At 37.4% G+C, this 21,350-nt stretch overlaps 1 protein-coding gene across 1 annotated transcript in view; it reads right to left on the bottom strand.

Annotated features, from left to right (window-relative positions):
• Positions 1-2,694: 2,694 nt before the first annotated feature.
• agtrap (angiotensin II receptor-associated protein) overlaps positions 2,695-21,350 on the bottom strand; it is a 43,450-nt gene continuing 24,794 nt past the window's right edge. Inside the window, exon 5 of the mRNA XM_079844055.1 lies at positions 2,695-5,388. Coding sequence (XP_079700181.1) covers positions 5,264-5,388 — 125 coding nt within the window. The 3' untranslated portion in view covers positions 2,695-5,263. The remainder of the gene's footprint in view (positions 5,389-21,350) is intronic.

The raw sequence follows: 21,350 nt of genomic DNA on the forward strand, positions 1-21,350 counted from the left end.
CTCAAACTGTTTTCATTGGTCTGATTCGATAACACGATTCCCATGACATGAAATGTGAAATGGTAAAGGAGGCGATTTTTATTGTTTTATAGATAATTCTAGTTGATTTTTTTTAATTTTGTGTTTTCATCTGTTCCTGTCTAAATGCACCGCTGATGATATTATTAAATCATACTGTTAAATTATTATTAGTAGTATTAGTCTAAATAAAGCAATTTTAATTAAATACAATAAAGGCCTTTTTAACAGTTATTAGGAGCATACAATAGATGTATCCTTGGAGGCCTTGCCTACGACAGAATTGATTGCGTGCCAGTGACTTACAAGACTTTTTGGGATTATGTATAGTTTATACTCTTTATTATACAGAAAAGGACCAAGGTGAACATATTTAGACAGTTTGTGAACCCTACTTTGTTTTCAGACAACAAGAACAGTCCTCCATAGGCTGGACCATCCCATTTAACAAGTCCGATCTTCAAGGCCTTCGAAGGTGTGTCCTTTGAATTGGGACACAGGCATTGCAAATCAGACCAGTTAAACAAATCTCGAGAACAGCTCAGAATGATTGAGTCCCATTCATGAACAGATCATTCATGTCAGTTAAATAAGATCTGACTCAATTGGACATCACTATTAGAAAGTCAAGTTTGAAAGTTTTGTATTATGCATACAAGATTCCAGTATTGATTTGTTGTGTATTTTATGTAAGTGAATACGCTGAAGCTTGACCACCCTAACCACATTTTAAATCCACAGAATAAGAGAACATTTTTTGTTGTACCTTTGTATGTCATATTTTTATATGTCATTATATGCCTTTTTATAGAATTCCATTGTTGAAGACACCCTGTAAAGCTAAACGCAGACTTTTATGTTGCAAATCACAGACTGGACTGATAAAACCTGCAATGATTAGTTCACTATTAAAGCATGAATTTGATGTAAGCAGTAAGTCTAAGTCATAATAATCACATACGCAGTTCCTAGGGGACCTACATACTTCAGTTACAGTATGAAATAATATTTAAACCTATAACATTTTACATAGATAACTTTTAAACATAGCCTATAACATTTTTATCTCACAATTCTGGGCTCTTTTTCTTGCATTTGCGTGTTTATATCTCCCAGTTCTGACTTTATAACTCGCAATTGAGAGTTTATATCACAATTCTGAGGGGAAAAGAGTCAGAGTTGTGAGATATAAACTCAAAATGAACTATTTAGTCTTTTATTCTGTGGCTTCCACAGAAGGCCATCTCAATTTGAAGGATCCTTGGAAGGTAGCCTTTGTTTCACGTCCTTCATTCGGCCTGTTTTGAAGGATGCTTCAGATGTATCATTCGCAGCCTTAAATCACCCACAATCCTTTGTACACATTCCAATTCATGAAAATAACCAGACGAGAAACGAGTCCAGAGCTTGTCTGAGTTTATTATGAAATGTAAGACAAAAAAAAAAATTTCGGACATGAAAGCATAGATGTTTTGCTGTAAATTAATCACTAAACTGCCAATAATGTAAGCCACTGAGAGACCGCAGACAGCTGTCATTCACTGTATTGCATTAATAGAAAGCCAGTTCTAATACAAAGTATTTTTCTGAAGTGCCATGCCGTGACCGTGGCGTGAGGGTGGGAACATTTGTGATGTAGCCATGCACAATTACTAGACCGTCTCATTCTAGCCTTTAATTGCTGAGGAAGACACAGAGCACAAGCCTCAGAAGGACTGGACTAAGAAGGAAGCAGTCTCTGTAGGATGCAGCCTTCCGTTTTAGAAGCACCCATGTGTTATGAGCCACGGTGCGCCCTCTGCAGGAGAAACACACAGCTCAGCTGTATCAGCCCTTCTACCGGCTTCAGTTCATTCAGCAGCACCCTGAACTTCCTCATATATGTGAACAGGGAAGTTAACTATTCTCAGTGAATTTTAATAACTATAAATATACCTTTCTTGTGACATTTATGACAAGATAGGGGAGAGTTGTAACATATTGTTTAAGACTTTCCAAACACATGCCAGGATGACGAAACTTTGTGTATTTAGGCTACTATAGTAGGCTATCTACATTATTTAGAGAAAAAGAAATTGCGTCAAAATTCTAAAATCTTTGGAAGATATCTCTGAACCATAGCAAAACTAAATGTCTTAAGTTCATTTTTCATCTCTGTTTTTTTTTTTTTTTTATAAGACAAATCTGATATTATTTTAATTTTATATCTGTTATTTAACAGTTGAGATAGCTCTTTAATGCTGATCTAACCAGCAGAAGACACGAGCCGGGAATAAATCCCAGTTGCGCAAGTGGAGTGCGTTGTCACGCCCCTATTAGACCTATTCTATTTTATTTTATTCTATTCTATTTTATTCTATTCTATTCTATTCTTTTCTTTTATAAATTCTATTGAGAAACCATGAGAAAAATGTGAATAAAGACTGAAAGTCAATGTTCAGAAATGCTTTATTATTATTATTATTATTATTATTATTATTATCTATGCTGTATAAAACTGTGTTTTCAGGTGTTTGTTTTCAAACTCAAAAATTTTATTATTTTTAGTGATTAAAAAATGCCATTATTTTATTTGAAAAAGTTAATAATATTATTTTATTGACAGTTTCTAATATGTTTCTAATATGGCTAATAAGATCACAGAATTTAGAAATGATGCTGATGATACTATATGATAACTTTCACCACCCTGATTTTATTTTACAATGATATATTTACAACATAATCAACCCACATAATCCTTCTTGCCAATGAAAACTGGAACAAACCAAAAGCTAATTTAAATGAGCACTGTGGTGTTTCTATGACAACATGTAATATCACTAATAGATATATAAAACCAGCAGTGGGAACTAATCTGAAATAGATATTTGAGGTGTTTCTTACCACTGAGGAAATAAAGAGGATTTAAACAAAAGGAAGATTTAGATTAAACAGAACTGAAACAGCTATGTAACAGATTAAGTTGCTCTGATGGCAAAAAAGAACAGTTATTAATAAACATCACAAATGTTGACGTTTAGATAAAAGTCGGGATTAATAAAAAAAAACATAATCATAATTATTTGAATTGCTGTAATTATTTTACATTTCCTGTTAAACAGGCGACTTGAATAACGGCCCGCTGACTGAAGCCCCTAATATAAAGTGTAACCTAATACTTCAATAAATATCTTGAGATGAGCTGTAGTTAAATCAGTTTGGATAAAAAGACCTTTTTTGGCATACTGTAGATCAGCATTATTGGGAGCCAAAATCTCTGATGAGGGTTAGCATGTTGCATCAAGCTGTTAGACTCTACAGATAACAGATTAAGTCAAACCGACACACAAGAGACAACAATAGCATTGAACGGTTGTAAAGAAGCAAATTATGTGCTTTACAAACTGTAATCTCTAACTTCTGCTAACTGTCGTACGCGTGTCCATGAGAGACAGGCGTTCCAGCGTATAGCGTAGGATGCTCCGGTGAGAATATGCCAGTTCTCGCGAGAACCAAGTTTTGTTTTGCTCTATCCTCTGCGCTTCCACGTTCGTCTCTGGAACATCCTACGTCATACGCTGGAACGCCAGTCTCTCGTGAACACGCGTCAGTTAACGGAAGTTCAAGATTACAATTTGTAAAGTTTTAAATATTTCTTATACAAACGCATTGCTTCGCTTCAGAAGGACTTCCAAACAGAAACAGCCATTTACTGCCATTATAAAGCTTGGAAGAGCCAGGACATTTTTTAATATAACTCCGGTTGTATTTGTCTGAAAGAAGAAAGTCATATACACATAGGGTGACTTTATGGTGAGTAAATCATGGGCTAATTTTCATTTTTGGGTGATCTCTTTAAGTTAAAATACTCCCAATAAAAGGTATATGTGTGCTGTTATCATTTTGAGGACAAAACCCCCCTAACTTTACACGATTGGGAGCTGTATGTAGGATATGAGCATCCATCTGTTTTCAGTATGGCTAACTTCGGGCAGCTTCATGTCATCTACGCATTCATTGAACTTTGACAGGTAAGGTACTGACAAAAGACAGTCCTTGTGACACTTTAAAGAGATGGTATTATAGAGCCATGTACTTTTGTAAACCATTTTCATAGGCTTAACGTTACAGCTTGGAAAATACGCTAATTTGGCTAAAAACACTGGAGACCGGAAATGTAAAGGATAATTTCGCTTCGTTCAGGATAAAGGTGGATTAGAATGCTATCACATTTTAAAATTATTGACATGGCATTGCACACGCAACCATCTAGTTATCCAGTTTATTTATGTAAACATACAGCATACACCTGTAAAATCGTATATTCGCTTTCAAAATAGCACTCATGGTTGTGCTAAGAAACAGTTCACCCAATAATAAAATGCTTGTGTTGCTCCAAATCGGGATGAGTTTCACTGTACCATGGAACACAAATTGTATTGAATTCTAGAATTGTAGGTGGTTGGAGGTTGCTATTCTTAAAACTAATCCTTTAAAGGCACTTGTCTCACTTAAATTGCTCCAGGGGCCTCGTTCCTCTCCAACGGCTTTTAGCCCCACCCTGCTTTATACTACAGTAAAGTTAAAGTAAATCTTTATAAATCCATCTGAATCTTTTCCACCTGTTGTAGAGGTGAAAAAACTTTTGTGATTCCACAAAACCAAGGCGTCAACAAGCTACGCCTTTGTTTTGAATAAACAACCTCTTGCGTTGAAAATATCATATTGTGCCTTTAAGAATGCAGAATTTGGGTTGTGATTTTCCAAAGTAATCACAGTGCAATAGCACATACATAACCGATTGATTGATTAATTCTGTTACAAATCTGTTGATACACTCATCTCAATGTTTGGCAATAAATATACATCATAAATACAAACATACACCCCAAAATCATATCTTCAAGAGACCTTTCTTAGATGAAACTGCACATAATGAGCTTCACAAACTACAATTCTTTGGAAACAGCTAACATCTTGCAGAAAGGTATAGTATAACCTGCTTGTAAGGAGCAAAGCATTGACCTCAGGTTGAAAAACACTGTTTCAGAGGGCCTTAACAGACCTCTTAATTACCAGACTTCTGCAGAACCAAATGTAAAACTTTTAAATAGTTTGCTCAAAATGTTCATTCATTATTTTGGAGCGTGTACTGTATATTCATGACCTACAAAAATGAATATTCTAAAACAAAAATTTCATATACATCATGGCCTTGGAAGCAAAGAAAGCTTGTTGGTTATATTTGGGGTTTGGTCATTATTTAGTAGGAATGTGACCCGTTTTTGCCATCTTCTGCTTGGCCGAGGGGGCTGGCAGAGCTACCAGACTGATCCTGATGGTCAATGGACTGGTAGGTTTCTCTGTTTCGAGTTATTCTTGGTATACCTGAAAGTAAAAGATAAGATCAGAAAAACTCTGTACGTTCACACTGTACGAATACATGTGAAATCGCCACCTTGTAAAATAGTTATATTTCTGTGAGATCAAGTTGAATATTCAGACAAACACATGAGTTAATTGGGTAACACTTTATCAGATATCCACTTCCAGGATTCTCCCGCATATTGATAGCACCTCCCTGATGCCTGAGAGAGAAGTGATTCAATGGTGCACTATTTCCCAGAAATTCGTTTTTTTGCAGGGTGGGATATCTGCTTTAGTTTGATGGTCCACTTTAGACATTCTAACCATAAGTAACTTTGCAAATGTACATGTCAACTAGTCTCAGCCTCAGACGTCACGCCCACAGACCATTAGCTGAACATCTGATGCATGTGGCACATAAAATGGGAAACACTTCAGGAGTTTTGAAGTCGTCATCTGATTGGTTGAATTCTACTGGATTTCCGGGAGACGTGTGTTATAATAATAATAAAGTGTTACATTTATATAGCGCTTTTCTGGGTAGTCAAAACGCTTTACATATGGAAGGTGGGGATCTCCTCAACCACCAACAATGTGCAGCATCCACCCGGACAATGCGACGGCAGCCATATTGCGCCAGAACCACACACACACACACCAGCTTATTGGTGGAGAAGAGACAGAGAGATGAAGCCAATCAGTATGCATGGGGATTATTAGGAGGCCATGATAGACAGAGGCCAATGGGCAAGTTTGGCCAGAATGCCGCGGTTAAACCCCTACTCTTTTTCCGAAGGACATCCTGGGATTTTTAATGACCACAGTGAGTCAGGAGGACCTTGGTGTAACGTGTAAGGATGGTGCTCTCTGACAGTATAGTGTCCCCATCACTATACTGGGGTGTTAGGACCCACACAGACCACAGAGTGAGCACCCCTGCTGGCCACACTAACACCTCTTCCAGCAGCTACCTTTTCCCAGGAGGTCTCCCATCCATGTACTGTCCAGGCTCAACCCTACTTAGATTCAGTGGGCAACCAGTCTTGTGCTACAGGGTGATATGGCTGCTGTGTTGCATCCTTTAATTGTGATGCCAAACCTCCTCATGGAAGAGGAAGGGCATTGTGTTTAAAACTGACATTTTCGCAGACATTCCAGTTACTATAAGTAGCTTTGCAACGACAACTCAAGTTATGTCAACTTATTCTACTTACCCAAACTCTAACACCTAACCATAACCTAACAGTCTACTAATATCCTAATAACTACTGACATGTAGTTGCAAAGTTAGTAGAATGTCGTCTAAAGTGTAACCTTGCTTGCAGCATATGTTATTTACACAGGTAGCACTGGAACAATATACTTTTTTATTCATCTTTATTCATCCCAAAGATTCCCTTATGAAAGATTAACTGAATAAATAATCAACAGAATACCAATAAGGAGACAGCCACTCCCTTTTTCAATGCACTGTGAGCAATTCAGACACAGAGGTAAATGTTCTCAATTATATTATAGGCCTAATATCGCAGGCATGAGAAACTACTTTGTTAAAACAAAAACATCATTCAAGAAAAAATAATCAATTTGCTATTGCATCTATTTATTAAAACACAACCTGAGAATGTCAATAAATAATTTAAGATAACACAATTCCCTTATATTGTGCAATAAAAACACAGGCAATTATTGACTGCTTAGACAGTGCAGTTAATCAGCATTTCTGCAACCATTCAGGCAGAAAATACTACCAACGGCTAGAGAATAAAGCCTTGTGTTACACATGATAAAGATCTTCTTGGAGGGTTTCAACTTTTACAGACACAAAGACAAAGACACATTTTTATCCCCTTAAAATGTTTATCATGTTAATAAGAGGCTAATTTTGATAGTGGATATTTTGAGATACACTATAAAAAATGGTAACCTGCCATTGTTATGTTAAAGAGCTATTTCTAGCTGATCTTACCCTTAAATTTAGTTTTGTTAGTGTAACCTAATATAATTAGGTTGATTCAATAATTTTAAATAACATTTTTTATTTAAAAAAATAACAATAATTTATATGCTACACTAAATGTTAGCAAATTTTTTAGGTTAATGTTTTAGGACCCACTTTATATTAGATGGCCTTAACTACTATGTACTAACATTTTAATTAATCATTTTATACAATGCACTTATTGTGTACATACATGCTTTTACATTGTACTTACATTTTAAAAAATACTGCCATGTAATTACATCTGTAATTAATTTCTGTAGTTAAATTTATAATTACACTGTTGACACTTTCCTTATGGTGCGTTCACACCGGACGCGATTCGTGCGATTCGCGCGAGTGATTTACATGTTAAGTCAATGCAGAGACGCGAAATGGCATTCTGCGGCGCGATTCGCGCGATTGAGGCGGCGAGATTCGCGCGTTCAAAACGCTCAATTCGCGTCCTTCGCGCCGCCTCAAACGCGCGAATCTCGCCGCCTCAATCGCGCAAATCATGTCAGCCATTTCTCAACGAGACGAGCTGCTGGCGGAAGTTCCGCCCATGACGCGAATTCGCATCTGTTGTGCAGTGAATGTCACGCGCGATTCGCGCGAAGTAAACTCAAAATGTACACGCGTCCACCTTCGCGCGATTAGCGCGAATTATTCGCGCGAATCGCGTCCGGTGTGAACGCCACATTACGGGTGTCGGACGACATGAGGGTAAGTAATTAATGACAGAATTTTCATTTTTGGGTGAACTAACCCTTTAAGGGTAGGGTTAGGTGTAATGTGGCGCTCACACCGGACGCGATTCGCGCGAATAATTCGCGCTAATCGCGCGAAGGTGGACGCGTGTACATTTTGAGTTTACTTCGTGCGAATCGCGCGTGACATTCACTGCACAACAGATGCGAATTCGCGTCATGGGCGGAGCTTCCGCCAGCAGCTCGTCTCGTTGAGAAATGGCTGACATGGGCTGAGTTTACATGTCTTTTTTTTTTGTTAATATCTACTGTTAATGTGTGACAAAACGTAGTTTTAAGACTTTTTCAGTCGATAATGTAGTTGTTTAAAGCTCAAATCTGTGGTTTATTTACATAAACAGTGCCTATTTGAACATTTTATCTGCCGTTGTCGGAGCTGTGAGCTCCAGCGGACAGCGGCGCTCAGCGCACGTGAAAGCCGGCGAGGGCAACCTTTCCTCGGCCAGTCCTTCTGCTGTCTGCCGCTGGCTCTGATGTCTCTGTGGTGTGTCTCGAGCTATAATTCGTCTTGTAACGGCCGATCTTTGGTCTCATGGATCTATAATTTGTTCCCTGGCAAATCGTTTAGGCTGAGGGCAAAGATAAGTTTCATTACTTTATATTTTTAGGCTATAACTGTACGTTGCAGTTGTAACGTTAGCCTACCAGCACTGACTTTGAATGTTTGACTGCATTGTTTGCTTTATTTCATGTATAGCTTGTTATACATTACTTATACTTTTGTATTATTGATCATACATAAACTTGCATTTAACAAAAAGAGACTGGGTTGTGTTTCATGTCATTTAATGTTATCACAGTGATAATCATATTGTCTGAACCAGATATTAATATACAGATTTTCTCCTCTAGTTGTCACTACTAGAGCAAGCTCCTGATTGGTTAACGCGGCGCGAAATATCGCCAAAGTTCAGATTTTTCAACTTGAGCGTTTTGCGCGATTCGCGCGTTCAAAACGCTCAATTCGCGTCCTTCGCGCCGCCTCAAACGCGTGAATCTCGCCGCCTCAATCGCGCGAATCGCGCCGCAGAATGCCATTTCGCGTCTCTGCATTGACTTAACATGTAAATCACTCGCGCGAATCGCACGAATCGCGTCCGGTGTGAACGCACCATAAGACCTCCGTTCATCTTCGGAACACAAATGAAGATATTTTAGTTGAAATCAGAGGGCTCAGAAAGGCCTCCATTGGCACAATGCACTTTACACTCTCAAGACCCATAAAAGGTACTAAAGACGTCGTTACAAAGTCCATCTCACTACAGTGGTTCTACAATAACTTTATGAATCGGCGAGAATAGTTTTTGTGCACAAAAAACCCCTAAATAACGACTTATATTGTGATGACCGATTTCAAAACAATGCATCATGACGTTTCGAAGCGTTATGAATCAGTGAGTCGATTCAGCGGTTTGAATCGCCAAAGTCACGTGATTTCAGCAGTTTGGCGGTTTGACACACGATCCGAATCATGATTCGACTCGCTGATTCATAACGCTTCGAAGCTTCATGATGCATTGTTTTGAAATCCGTCATCACTATGTAAGTCGTTATTTAGGGTTTTTTTTGCGCACAAAAACTATTCTCGTTGATTCATAAAGTTATTGTAGAACGACTGTAGTGAGATGGACTTTGTAACGACGTCTTTAGTACCTTTTATGGGTCTTGAGAGTGTAAAGTGCATTGTGCCAATGGAGGCCTTTCTGAGCCATCAGATTACAACTAAAATATCTTAATTTGTGTTCCGAAGATGAACGGAGGTCTTACGGGTGTCGAACGACATGAGGGTCAGTAATTAATGACAGAATTTTTACATTACATTTTTGGGTGAACTAACCCTTTAAACTTACCCATACCACCACACCTGTCCCTGACTTTACCTGCATCCCACCTCAATATCAGCAAAAGTGTTTTGCAATACAATATGAACACAATAAGTACATTGCACTTATTTTTTGATGTAAGTACATAGTAGTTAAGGCCACCTAATATAAAGTGCCCCGTTTTATTTAGTGTAACATGATCAACCGAATACTACTTGCTTTATCTTGGTAACATTCTGTTATTGAATAATTTCACTCATGGATTAACTGAATAATGGTTGACTGAATTTTTACAATCAGTAACTGGAAACATTTGCTTTTGCACAATGTTGTATTCTACTTTATGGTACTGTAGCCTACATATCAGTACAAATATAAGATGACTATATCGACAATAAAAATGACTGAGAGCAAATTTAAATTTAACTTTAACTTTAATTATTTTACCATGTGCTGGATTCTAGGGCTGCACGATATGAGGAAAAGCTGCGATGTGCGATAACATTGTTTAATATTGCGATGACGATATGACTTGCGATAAATATTCAAATGTGAATGTTAGCTATTCTGTTCCCATGTCTCAGTGCTTTAAGGTTGTGTTCAGTGTTGGGCAGTAACGGAATACATGTACCGGCATCACGTATTCAGAATACATAATTCCGTTACAGTTACAATTTAAATAGTTGATATTTAGAATACAGTTACATTGTTGAAATCAATGGATAACATTAACCATACTTCTCTGTTTCATGAGTTTATTTACTCTCTAAATAAATTAAGGCAACTCAATGCATTTCTCAGAACACCCCAATATGAAAACGAAAAAATGCACAGTTTGCGTGATCAGTCACAATGGAGTCGGAGAGGAGCAGCGGGAGCTAGAGGTAGAGATGGAGCCAGACGTGCGTCATGCCTCTTTGCGCTGAAAGGGATGACACGAGCAGGAAAGAAGCATCGTTTTCTAAGATCTTAATGTTTTCTCCTGATGTTCTAAAACTGATAGGCTACTTGTAGTAAAATGTGAAGAACGAAATTATCTTCCGCAGGGTCAAGGCTTTGTTTGATTATGCGCTTTGAGAGAAAGCGAAACTAAAAATCTCCGGCGTGTATGAAATACGCTAAACACATGAACTTGACCAAGTCTAATAGCAAGCACAAACTGTGTTAAATAAAGTAAAGTTTGAAGTAAAATGTATCTGTCCTACTCCGTTTTCTACTTTACCACAGTAAATGATGCGAATATAGCCTAGGCTACTAATTAATCAAACAAGACACGTTTAATCCCCTGTGAGAGACGTAAATGAGGATGTGGGGACACAAATAAGAGATTCCATGTCCAGTAGAATAAAATGGAGTAAACCTAAGCCTATTGTTAAATTCGAGGAAAATCGTGTGACCAGATAGCAAAACGCAAGCAATCTTAAATTTGTCTCACCACACAAAGCCTTCCTCTCTCGTTCGGCATGAATCCTTATGTTTCCATGGCTGTGATGTAGGCTAACATTTAATTGCAAACCTATTATTTATTTTGTAAATGAAGCTTTGTGCTTCACTCGTGTCATTAATATTCACGTAAAACAGCATTCACAAACAAAAAAAGGTGTTTTGGCCGACCACCGCCGCTGCTCCTGCTTAGTTGACGTGCAACTTTACATTCTCCTATGCGCTGATTTACCAGGCCAAGAGCCGTTGGCCCCGTTGACGGCAGCTAAATATTTTATAATATATGTTTAGTAAGCAGGATTTGATGGCCGCATTCCTAGACTTATAAAATGCAATTCAATGTGGAAGTAATCCAAGTATTCAGTTACTCAGATTGGCGCATGTAATAAACTGTTTTCCCTTATTCATCGTGTCAGGCTGTCGGTTGGGATGTGTTCATCGCGCGAGTTCATATCGCGATGACGATGAAAATTCGATGTATCGTTCAGCCCTACTGGATTCCTCACACCTCTGTATTGTAATACTGAAATATTTTTGTTTAATTATAGTTTTTAACCTGAATAGCTTAATACCTTAATGGACATGTGAAAAAGCTGTAAATTCGGAGTATTCTGTATTAAAATCTTGACACAGAATTGATTATTTTTATGAAACCTCATGTACACAGAGAGAGAAAGAGAGAAAGAGAGAGAGAGAGAGAGAGAGAGAGAGAGAGAGAGAGAGAGAGAGAGAGAGAGAGAGAGAGAGAGAATTTTGAATTTGAAAACACCTTTATTACAATTTATAAAGGTTCCACACAAGTTCCACACAAAAATATTAAAAACATCTATTTAAAAAAGAGAAAAAAGAATATTACATAAATTGAGTAAAATAAAGGTTGTCATCTACAACAAAGCATAACGCTCCTCCATAACACCAAACATCCTCAAACATTGCAACACATGAAGTAGCTTTATAAAAACTAAAATCAATCAGCAGTCTTGATTTGACCATGGCACAGAAAATGGACACAAGATTAAATTCCTGATTTTTTTCAATTTTATCTTTCCTACTCATGTAGATTGCCATTTTACTTTTTCCCAAGACAAAATTTAACATCTTACACTCTCTCTCTCTTGTCCTTGTATACTTAACACCACAAATAAAAATTTGCATTGAAAATTCTTCATTAAAAGACTTAAAGAATGTTTGTAAAACCTCAAATAAAGGTTTAAGTCTATTACAATGCATAAAAACATGAAAAACAGTTTCCCTTTGTGAGCAAAAAGGGCATTCTTGACTTACATTAGGATCCAACACAGATATGAAGGCATTTACAGCAACAATACAATGTAAAATCCTCCACTGCAAATCTCCAATTTTTTTAACTAATGGTGGCTTGTAAAATGTTCTCCAATTTGGCTTAAAAATTTCATTCAAACCTAAAACATTTCGCCAAGGTGTATCAGTTTTCCCATTTAGTGCCATTTTATTAAAACATTTCACACATGACTTGTACAATTTCTTGCCATTAACTTCTTTAAAGTCCATGTCCATTAATTTTTCTGATTCCAGAAAAATTCCACCAACCTCCTCTAAATTAGGTGAAACCATCAACTTTGGAAAAGGATCTTTAACATTGGGAATTATTTCTCCTTCACAATATTTTCTGAGTAGATCGATCTCGTCGACTGTAAGAAGAGTGTGTAACTTTTGTAATAATTTTTCAACCGTACGAGTGGATCTAAACCCCAATTGTGTTGACACCGCATCCCCCTCAATAAAATCTGGTCCTGCCAGACTTATTAGTTCATGAAGAGTCACCACTTTAGCCTTTATAAAGGCTTCAGTCAATGAAAGTGATGCATTAGTTATGTCCAGTCTTGCACCATAAATTAATGGCTCTTCCAGAAGCCAATACAAGGATGTGGAATTAATTGTCCTTTGGAGTTTAAAAAGACTCCAAACTTTAAAAAGATTCCGATAAAAAGGTGGAAGTTTCACCACATTTAAAAACTTTGGATCCACTAAAAATAAGGATTTGTCCAGACTTAGATCTGCAGCAGTTTTTAAGATAGCACTTGCCACTGGCCTCCAACTTACAGACTCTGGGCCTGTCAAGAACCGTTGTATAAACTGTACTCGAAAAGTTGCTGTCCTGCTTTGTAAATGCACAAGTCCTTGTCCACCTTCTTCCTTTGGTAAATACAAGATGTTATGGACCACCCAGTGCATTTTATCCCAGAAGAAGTCTATCAACATCGATTGGATCTTAGCAAGAAAGAGTAGTGGCGGGTCAACACAAGTCAGCCGATGCCAAAGAGATGAAGCAACAAGGTTATTGACAATAAGGGCTCGACCCCTATAGGACAATATTTTCTTTATCCACTTCCATTTATCCAAGCGGCCCTTTATTTTCTCAATCATCCCTTCCCAATTCTTAAATTGAAATGTCTCATCTCCCAAATAAACTCCCAAATACTTTAAACCATCTTTTTTCCATAACAGACCATCAGGGAGTTTGGGAGTCACTGTTGTCCAGTCTCCCATCCAAACAGCTTCACTTTTTAACCAATTCACTTTTGCAGCTGATATCATTTCAAAATCTTCCAAAGTTTCCATTAAAATATTCACATCATTTTCCTCTTTTACAATTACAATAACATCATCAGCATAAGCTGATAAAACAAAAGTACTTTCACAGTTCATCAATGTGAGTCCTTTTAAGACCCTTCTTAATCTATGCAATAGTGGTTCTATTGCCAATGTGTAGAGGATACCTGATAAAGAACAACCTTGCCTTACTCCACGCTGAACTTTAAAAGGAACACACAAACCACCATTAATTTTCAACATACTCTCAATGTCATTATATAATAATTTAATATAGCCTTTAAAAACCGAATTAAAACCAAAGGCATCTAGAGTCTTCCATAAATAATCATGCTCTACGCGGTCAAAAGCCTTTTCTTGATCAATGGAAATCAAGCCAAAATTTACACCGCAGATCTTTGAAAAATCCATCAAATCTCTAATTAAAAAAATATTATCAAATATAGATCTTCCAGGCACACAGTAGGATTGGTCAGGACTAATTATGTCATCTAAAACTTTCCCTAGCCTAATCGCCAATACCTTGGACAGAATTTTATAATCGGAGCACAATAATGACACTGGTCTCCAGTTTTTAATATCACTCAAATCTCCTTTCTTTGGGATGAGAGTAAGAACTGCTCTCCGACTACTCAGTGGTAAAAAACCACAAACTAAACTATCACTAAGAACTGCAAGCAAGTCTTCACCTATAATACCCCAGTATGCTTTATAGAATTCAAAAGGGATCCCATCTATACCTGGAACTTTCCCATTTTGCATACTCTGGAGAGCTTCATACAGTTCTATCAAAGTAATAGCTTTACTGAGTTTTTCATTGGCACTTTCAGAGATTTTTGGCAGATCTTCAAAGAAGAAACTATCGACATCTTGATCTGTCCTATGATCAGAGCTATAAAGATTTTTATAGAATGTTACTGCTCTTTTTCTCATTTCAACTGGGTCTGATAACAGAACCCCAGCTTCAGAGCGTAAATTCTGTATATACCGTCTTTGTCCATTCTTTTTTTCTAATCCAAAAAAAAACTTTGATGGAACATCCATCTGCTCCACATTCTGGAAACGTGATCTGACCAATGCCCCTTGTGCCTTTCTTTTATAAAAATCAGACAAAGCTGATTTTTTCATAAAAAGAGATTCTAAATGGTCTTGATTTCCTGTTTCTTGAATTAAAACTTGGATTCCTAAAATTTCAACTTCTAATTTCTTAATAGACTGAGTTAAAATTCTTGTGACATTTAGAGTATATTGTTGACATAATTGCCTAATATTTACTTTCCCAATGTCCCACCATTCTTGTAAAGAAGAAAATTGGTCTTTTTGTTCTCTAAAAGACTCCCAATAAAACTTAAAAACATCTTTAAAATGTAAATCTGACAACAATGTCACATTAAAATGCCAATAAGAACTATTTAACTTAACAGAACTGATAATCATTCGACACAAAACCAAACTATGGTCAGAGAAACCTACTGGAAGAATTGAGCCATTTATAAAGGAACTAAGATGATGCTTGAAGACATAAAATCTATCTAAACGTGCCATTGACAGCAAATTGTCACGAACATGTGTCCATGTATATTGTTTAACATCATTATTAAAATTTCTCCATACATCACAAAGCTCATTCATTTCTATCATTTGTATCAATTTTCGACGTGAAGCCATATGTGGCTCTACATGATTCCTATCTATGTTTCTTTCAACACAATTAAAATCCCCTCCCAGAACCAAAAACTCATCATCACACTTTTCTATTACTGTATTCAGTTTATCTAAAAACAACATTCTTTCTATCTGTGAGGTTGGTGCATACACACAAATAAAAGCAAAAACATGATCTTCAAATGTAGCTTTGATCTTCATACATCTACCTTTTACAATCTCCTCAACTGAAAAAGATGAGGGAGCAAAATTTTTGTTAAACAAAACTGCAACCCCTCCACTGAGTGAAGTATTATGGCTCAGAAAAAGAAGACCTCCCCATTCCTTAGCCCATTCAATAGCATTTTTTCCATCACTATGTGTCTCCTGTAAAAACAGGACATCAATTTTATTCTGACTTATTACTTCATAAATCTGTGCTCTCTTTCTGCAGTCTCTAGCCCCATTCACATTTAGAGATCCAATGCGAATGTCACTCATCATTAAAAATGAAAAAGAAACTACACTACAGAGAGCAATACATGCAATAAGGGCATAAAAACTAAACCATTTCATCATCATTACTCAATTGGAGTTGAATTTTTGTGACAATTTTCTTTAAACGATATACTTCTTTATCTGTAAATCTTCCTTCACTCATTGAACACTTAATATTTTCCAGAAGTCTTCTGAGATCTGGAAAATATTCATCAGTCTGCACTCCTCTCATATTTTTGGTCACTTTCAAAAACTTTTTAATCTCATCCACTCCATATTCAAGACACGACCAACTGGACTGTGAGCAACCCGAGACATTTGAATCAGAGAACTCACTCTCACTGCTTTCATTATCCACCTTATTCTCTAATTGATTCTTCCTGGCCTGTTTCAAAACCACGCTTTTGTCATTTTTTTTCCTCTTCAGAGGTGTTTTAAACACAACCTGATCCATGTCCATTAACATATTATCATTTTGAATTAGACTCTCCACTTGTGATTCTGTATCAGAAAACTGACTAAAACCCGTTTGCGTTTTTCCCAGAGCCTCTCCACAATCATTGTTAATGCAATCAACACTCTCACAGGTTACAATTTCGGATTTTTTGGCGTTTCTTTCATCAATTTCAACACTTTGTCTCGTCATATCAGCTTCAACATTTTCGTCGGCTGAAACAGCTATTTTTGGATCATTAGAATTCGGCGCATTAGAAGTACTGGCGACTTCTCCGTCTTCGTTATGCGCAGTGTTATTTACACCTTCATTCTGCTCACTTTGATGAGCGATGTTTTCCGGGCACCCACGAATCAAATGTCCCGACTTTCCACAACCAAAACACCTCATCGTGTTTGTAGTAACAAAAACTGTGTAATCAAAGTCCTCCACCTTAAATTTAAAATTCAAGTCAAGATCAGTTCTATTTCCGTTCAGTATCATGTACGTAAATCGCCTGAACGACACTACATGTTTCACCAACCCCAATTTACTCCCTATAGCGATCTTTTTTATGGGAGCAATCAGTTTGCCAAAGCGTGACAATTCCTTAGTCAGCATCTCATCCTTAATAAAAGGGGGTACATTAGAAATGGTGACTTTTTTAGCGGGGGTAGAAAGAGGTAGTACTTGGGTAAATAAACCACGCATGTTTATTCCCTTTCCAACTACTTCATTCGCTTTCTCTACTGTACTTAAAAACAGCACAATCGAGTTATTCATTTTAGACGCTGCTAACACACAGTCATGACCCACTACATCACCAACCGCCACACTACACTCCTCCACACTCCCCGCAGCCACCACCTTTACTCCGTGGCGGCGCGTGAGTGAATCTAGAACATTAGCTCCCTGAGTCGCCATGCCTCCCAGTACAAAGACTGGTTTAGGCGCTCAGTTAATAATTCAGTTTCTCTATTAAATTCACAAAGAAAAACTTTAACCAAACAACAAAACAAAAAAAAACAAAAAAAAAGGGGGAAAAGAGATAATCTTTCAAAGCCACAGCGGGCACAAAAGACCACGCACTCACCACTCACTCGACTCAACAAACGCCCGCACATGCGCACAGAGAGAGAGAGAGAGAGAGAGAGAGAGAGAGAGAGAGAGAGAGAGAGAGAGAGAGAGAGAGAGAGAGAGAGAGAGAGAGAGAGAGAGAGAGAGAGAGAGAGAGAAGCAAAAGGAAATGCTAAAGAATAATAGAAGACTTACAGGAGATATTCAAATGCAGAGTTATTAACAAGAAATAGTAATATGAAGTGCTGCAAAACATAAACACTAAGACATAATATGAAGAAGAGCAAGGAAATAAGTCCACATAAACAATTCACCACAGCAGCTCAGAGATGAAAACTTCCTGCTTTAGAGGAAGCTGAACGGGACCTCAGGAGGAAAAGGAGGGAAGGTTCAGTAGCGACGGCCGAGAAATGTGCTATCAGCACTGTCTGTGGTGCAGCGACTGTCCACGGATGTTTCCAGGTCTGAGACACAGAGACAGATACAGAATACAGCAAGACAGCAAGCAGGACAGTGAATAAAGACTGGAAGTCACAAACAGAGCATGAAGAACAGGAACAAAAATAATGATGAAAGATGAATAATGAACACAAAAAACAAGCCTGAATAGAATTTAAATAATCCATGTGTCTTGAGTAATGTGACAGTAAAAGAGTTATGTAGGAAATAATTTATAGTATAGCTATATTCTGTATTCAAAAATCTGTTGACTGTAGATTTTCTGTTTATTATACAGTATGGCTACTTAGAAATAATTAAATGTAGATTAAATATTGATTTGAGTTGAATTAATAATTTAGGAAGAGGGAACGTTCCTGTTCCAAAGAGGATTTTACTGGACAAAAATTTTGCCTGAAGATGTAAATAAATATTTATGCTAAACGTTTATATATATTTTTTTCAATTAATAAACATGGGCAAATGTCCAACTTTGATATCCTGAGGTCTTTAAAGGGGCTATATTCCAATGTTTTGAAACATTTTATTGTTTCAGTGAAATGCTCTGACTACGACTACAATGTTAGTCAAGGTATCTCACACCAAAAACAGCTAGTTTCTGCCTTCTCTCTGACCTTCAGAATTAAGCCGGATGTTTTTTGTCACTGCACTCCTAAATCTTAAATATGTAAATTATCTCTGTTATGATTATTCATATTTTAATGTTCTCATGGCTAAGATGTTATGGGCATGATGATTTGTGAATTACCTAGATTTGGGTGGACTAAGAAGGACTGTGCATTTCATTGTGAATTTTGAACCAGCCTCAATGGGTTTTAGTGACAAGCCATTATTCACCCATGTTTGGGTCAAATATGGACAAACACAATTGTTAAACCAATGGTTAGGTTTGAACATATTTGACACAAATATGGGTTGAAACAACCCAGCATTTTTTAAAGTATACATTTTGCCCACACTGAAATCTCACTGGTCCAAAATCCCGCTCTACATAACTAAATATGTAAAGGTGTGGATGACTAATTTTGTTGCTTTGCTCTGCATTTCATTTTCTGTGTGGACAAAAAATATCCTTAACGCCATAAAGCCTATCATATTTGATATATGTGTCTTTTTGTTGTGAAATCTTTAACGTAATAATATTTTGTGTATTGTTAGTAATATTTCAAGATTTAATTTGAGTATTAAATATGATACATCAGGCTTTTAACATTGATTTGTCATCATTATATTGCATTATATGATTTGCAAAAAATAAAATACAAAATATAGAGCTTTGATAATAAAGCATATTACAGGGATAGTTCACCCAAAAATGAAAATTCGGTCATCATTTATTCACCCTCAAGATGTTCCAAACCTGTATGAGTTTCTTTTTTCTGCTGAACAAAGTAGGGGAAAAGTAGGGGAAAAAATACTATGGTAGTCAATGGTTGCTCTATCTGCTTTGTTACAAATCTAAATATATTCTTTTGTGTTCAGCAGAACAAAGAAACTCATACAGGTTTGGAACATCTTGAGGGTGAATAAATGATGACAGAATTTTCATTTTTGGGTGAACTATCCCTTTAAGCATTCACTAAAACATTATTGTGACTTTATCGTGAACTGCAAAAACAGTCTTTAATCCAATAAATCCAACAGGCAAGGAAAACTCAGGAAACAGAATAATAACAACCAACGTAAAACACTGACGAGACAGGACAAAGCTGAACAAAACAGGGAGCATATCAGACCAAACAAGGGAACTAATGAGATAATTAACGAACACCAGTTGAATAATAATAGCGGAGTAGAATAAAGAACATGTTCAGCATGATTGATATTCAAAACGTTAAGCAAGCACTGCTTTGTTTATGGTTTGTATACCTAACCAGATTTATGGTTAGCACCTAAACTCTGAAACAGTCTTCCTAGCATTGTTCGGGAAGCAGACACTCTCTGTCAGTTTAAATCTAGACTAAAAACACATATCTTTACTATGGCATACACATAGAACATTATCCATTTATATTATTCAAATCCTTTAAATGATTGTTTTTAGGCTACATTAACTAGGTCAGCCGGAACCGGGAACACTTCCCATTACACCTGATGTACTTGTTACATCATAAATAGAATGGCATCTACGCTAATATTAGTCTCTCTGTTTATCCTGAGGTTTACTGCAGTCAGCCGGATCCGGGCTGTATCCAGATCAGATGGCGGACCTGTGCCTAGACATGACCAACGCATCCCTGAAATGTCTGCAGAGACAGTGTCGCCTGTGACTCCTGTGACTCCCCCCTGTAAATTGCCTCATCAACACAACATCCTCAATAAACCTGTCTCCGGCGTGATGACTCTGATCTTTCGAATATTCCAATCTAATATGACCTCTGATTTGTAATGTTGCCAGAATTATAATCATACACTGTTTGTTCGTTGGCCAGAGGAGAACTGGCACCCCGACTGAGCCTGGTTTCTCCCAAGGTTTTTTTCAAGGAACCAAAGGAGTTTTGGTTCCTTGCCACCGTCACCTCTGTTGCCATTGCCTTTGGCTTTTGGCTTGCTCAGTTGGGGACACTAAATATTCAACTATATTACTGTTCCGCCCGCATTGGCACTATATGATAATTGAAATGAGCTGGATGACATCACCGTTTTCTCCACAGCATCTGTGCAGCCGAATCAAATTCGGTTGCATTATTTTCCTGTTTAACACTGTGAAGCTGCTTTGAAAAAATCGACAATGTAAAAAGCGCTATATAAATAAAGGTGACTTGACTTGACTTGACTATACCTGCAGTCTAAGTTTCGCATTCCCTTTTTGAATGACGAATATAGACGAATATATCTGCTTAAATAGAACGTGCATGCTAGCTGACAGTCGCATGTAGTCCTTTTGGTGTGTTCAGGTGCAGTTTTTTTCCCTGACGAAGGCGATGCGACAACACAGACGGCTTTCATCAGCGCTAATTCTTTGGCGTCGGTTTAGTGTGTCCCTACCTTAACAGGAACCAGCGGAAGAAGGGCTGATGAATTGGCTGGCTTAGGAAGAGGAGGTGGGAGAGGGAGGCTGGGCGGGTACCCAGGAATATCTAGAAACGTACTCGGTTACTCACGTAACCTCGGTTCCCTGAGAGAGGGAACGAGTATTGCGTATGGGAAAACTCCTTTTCTCGAGAATATGAAGAAAAAACTTTATTGTATAAAGTGTCCATGTAAAACGCAGTGCGGCTGCACAGCAGATAGAACAGCGCGAGCTGCGCGCTGATTGGCTG

Source organism: Gobio gobio (genome assembly GCF_949357685.1).
Source record: "Gobio gobio genome assembly, chromosome: 19".
NCBI lineage: Eukaryota > Metazoa > Chordata > Actinopteri > Cypriniformes > Gobionidae > Gobio > Gobio gobio.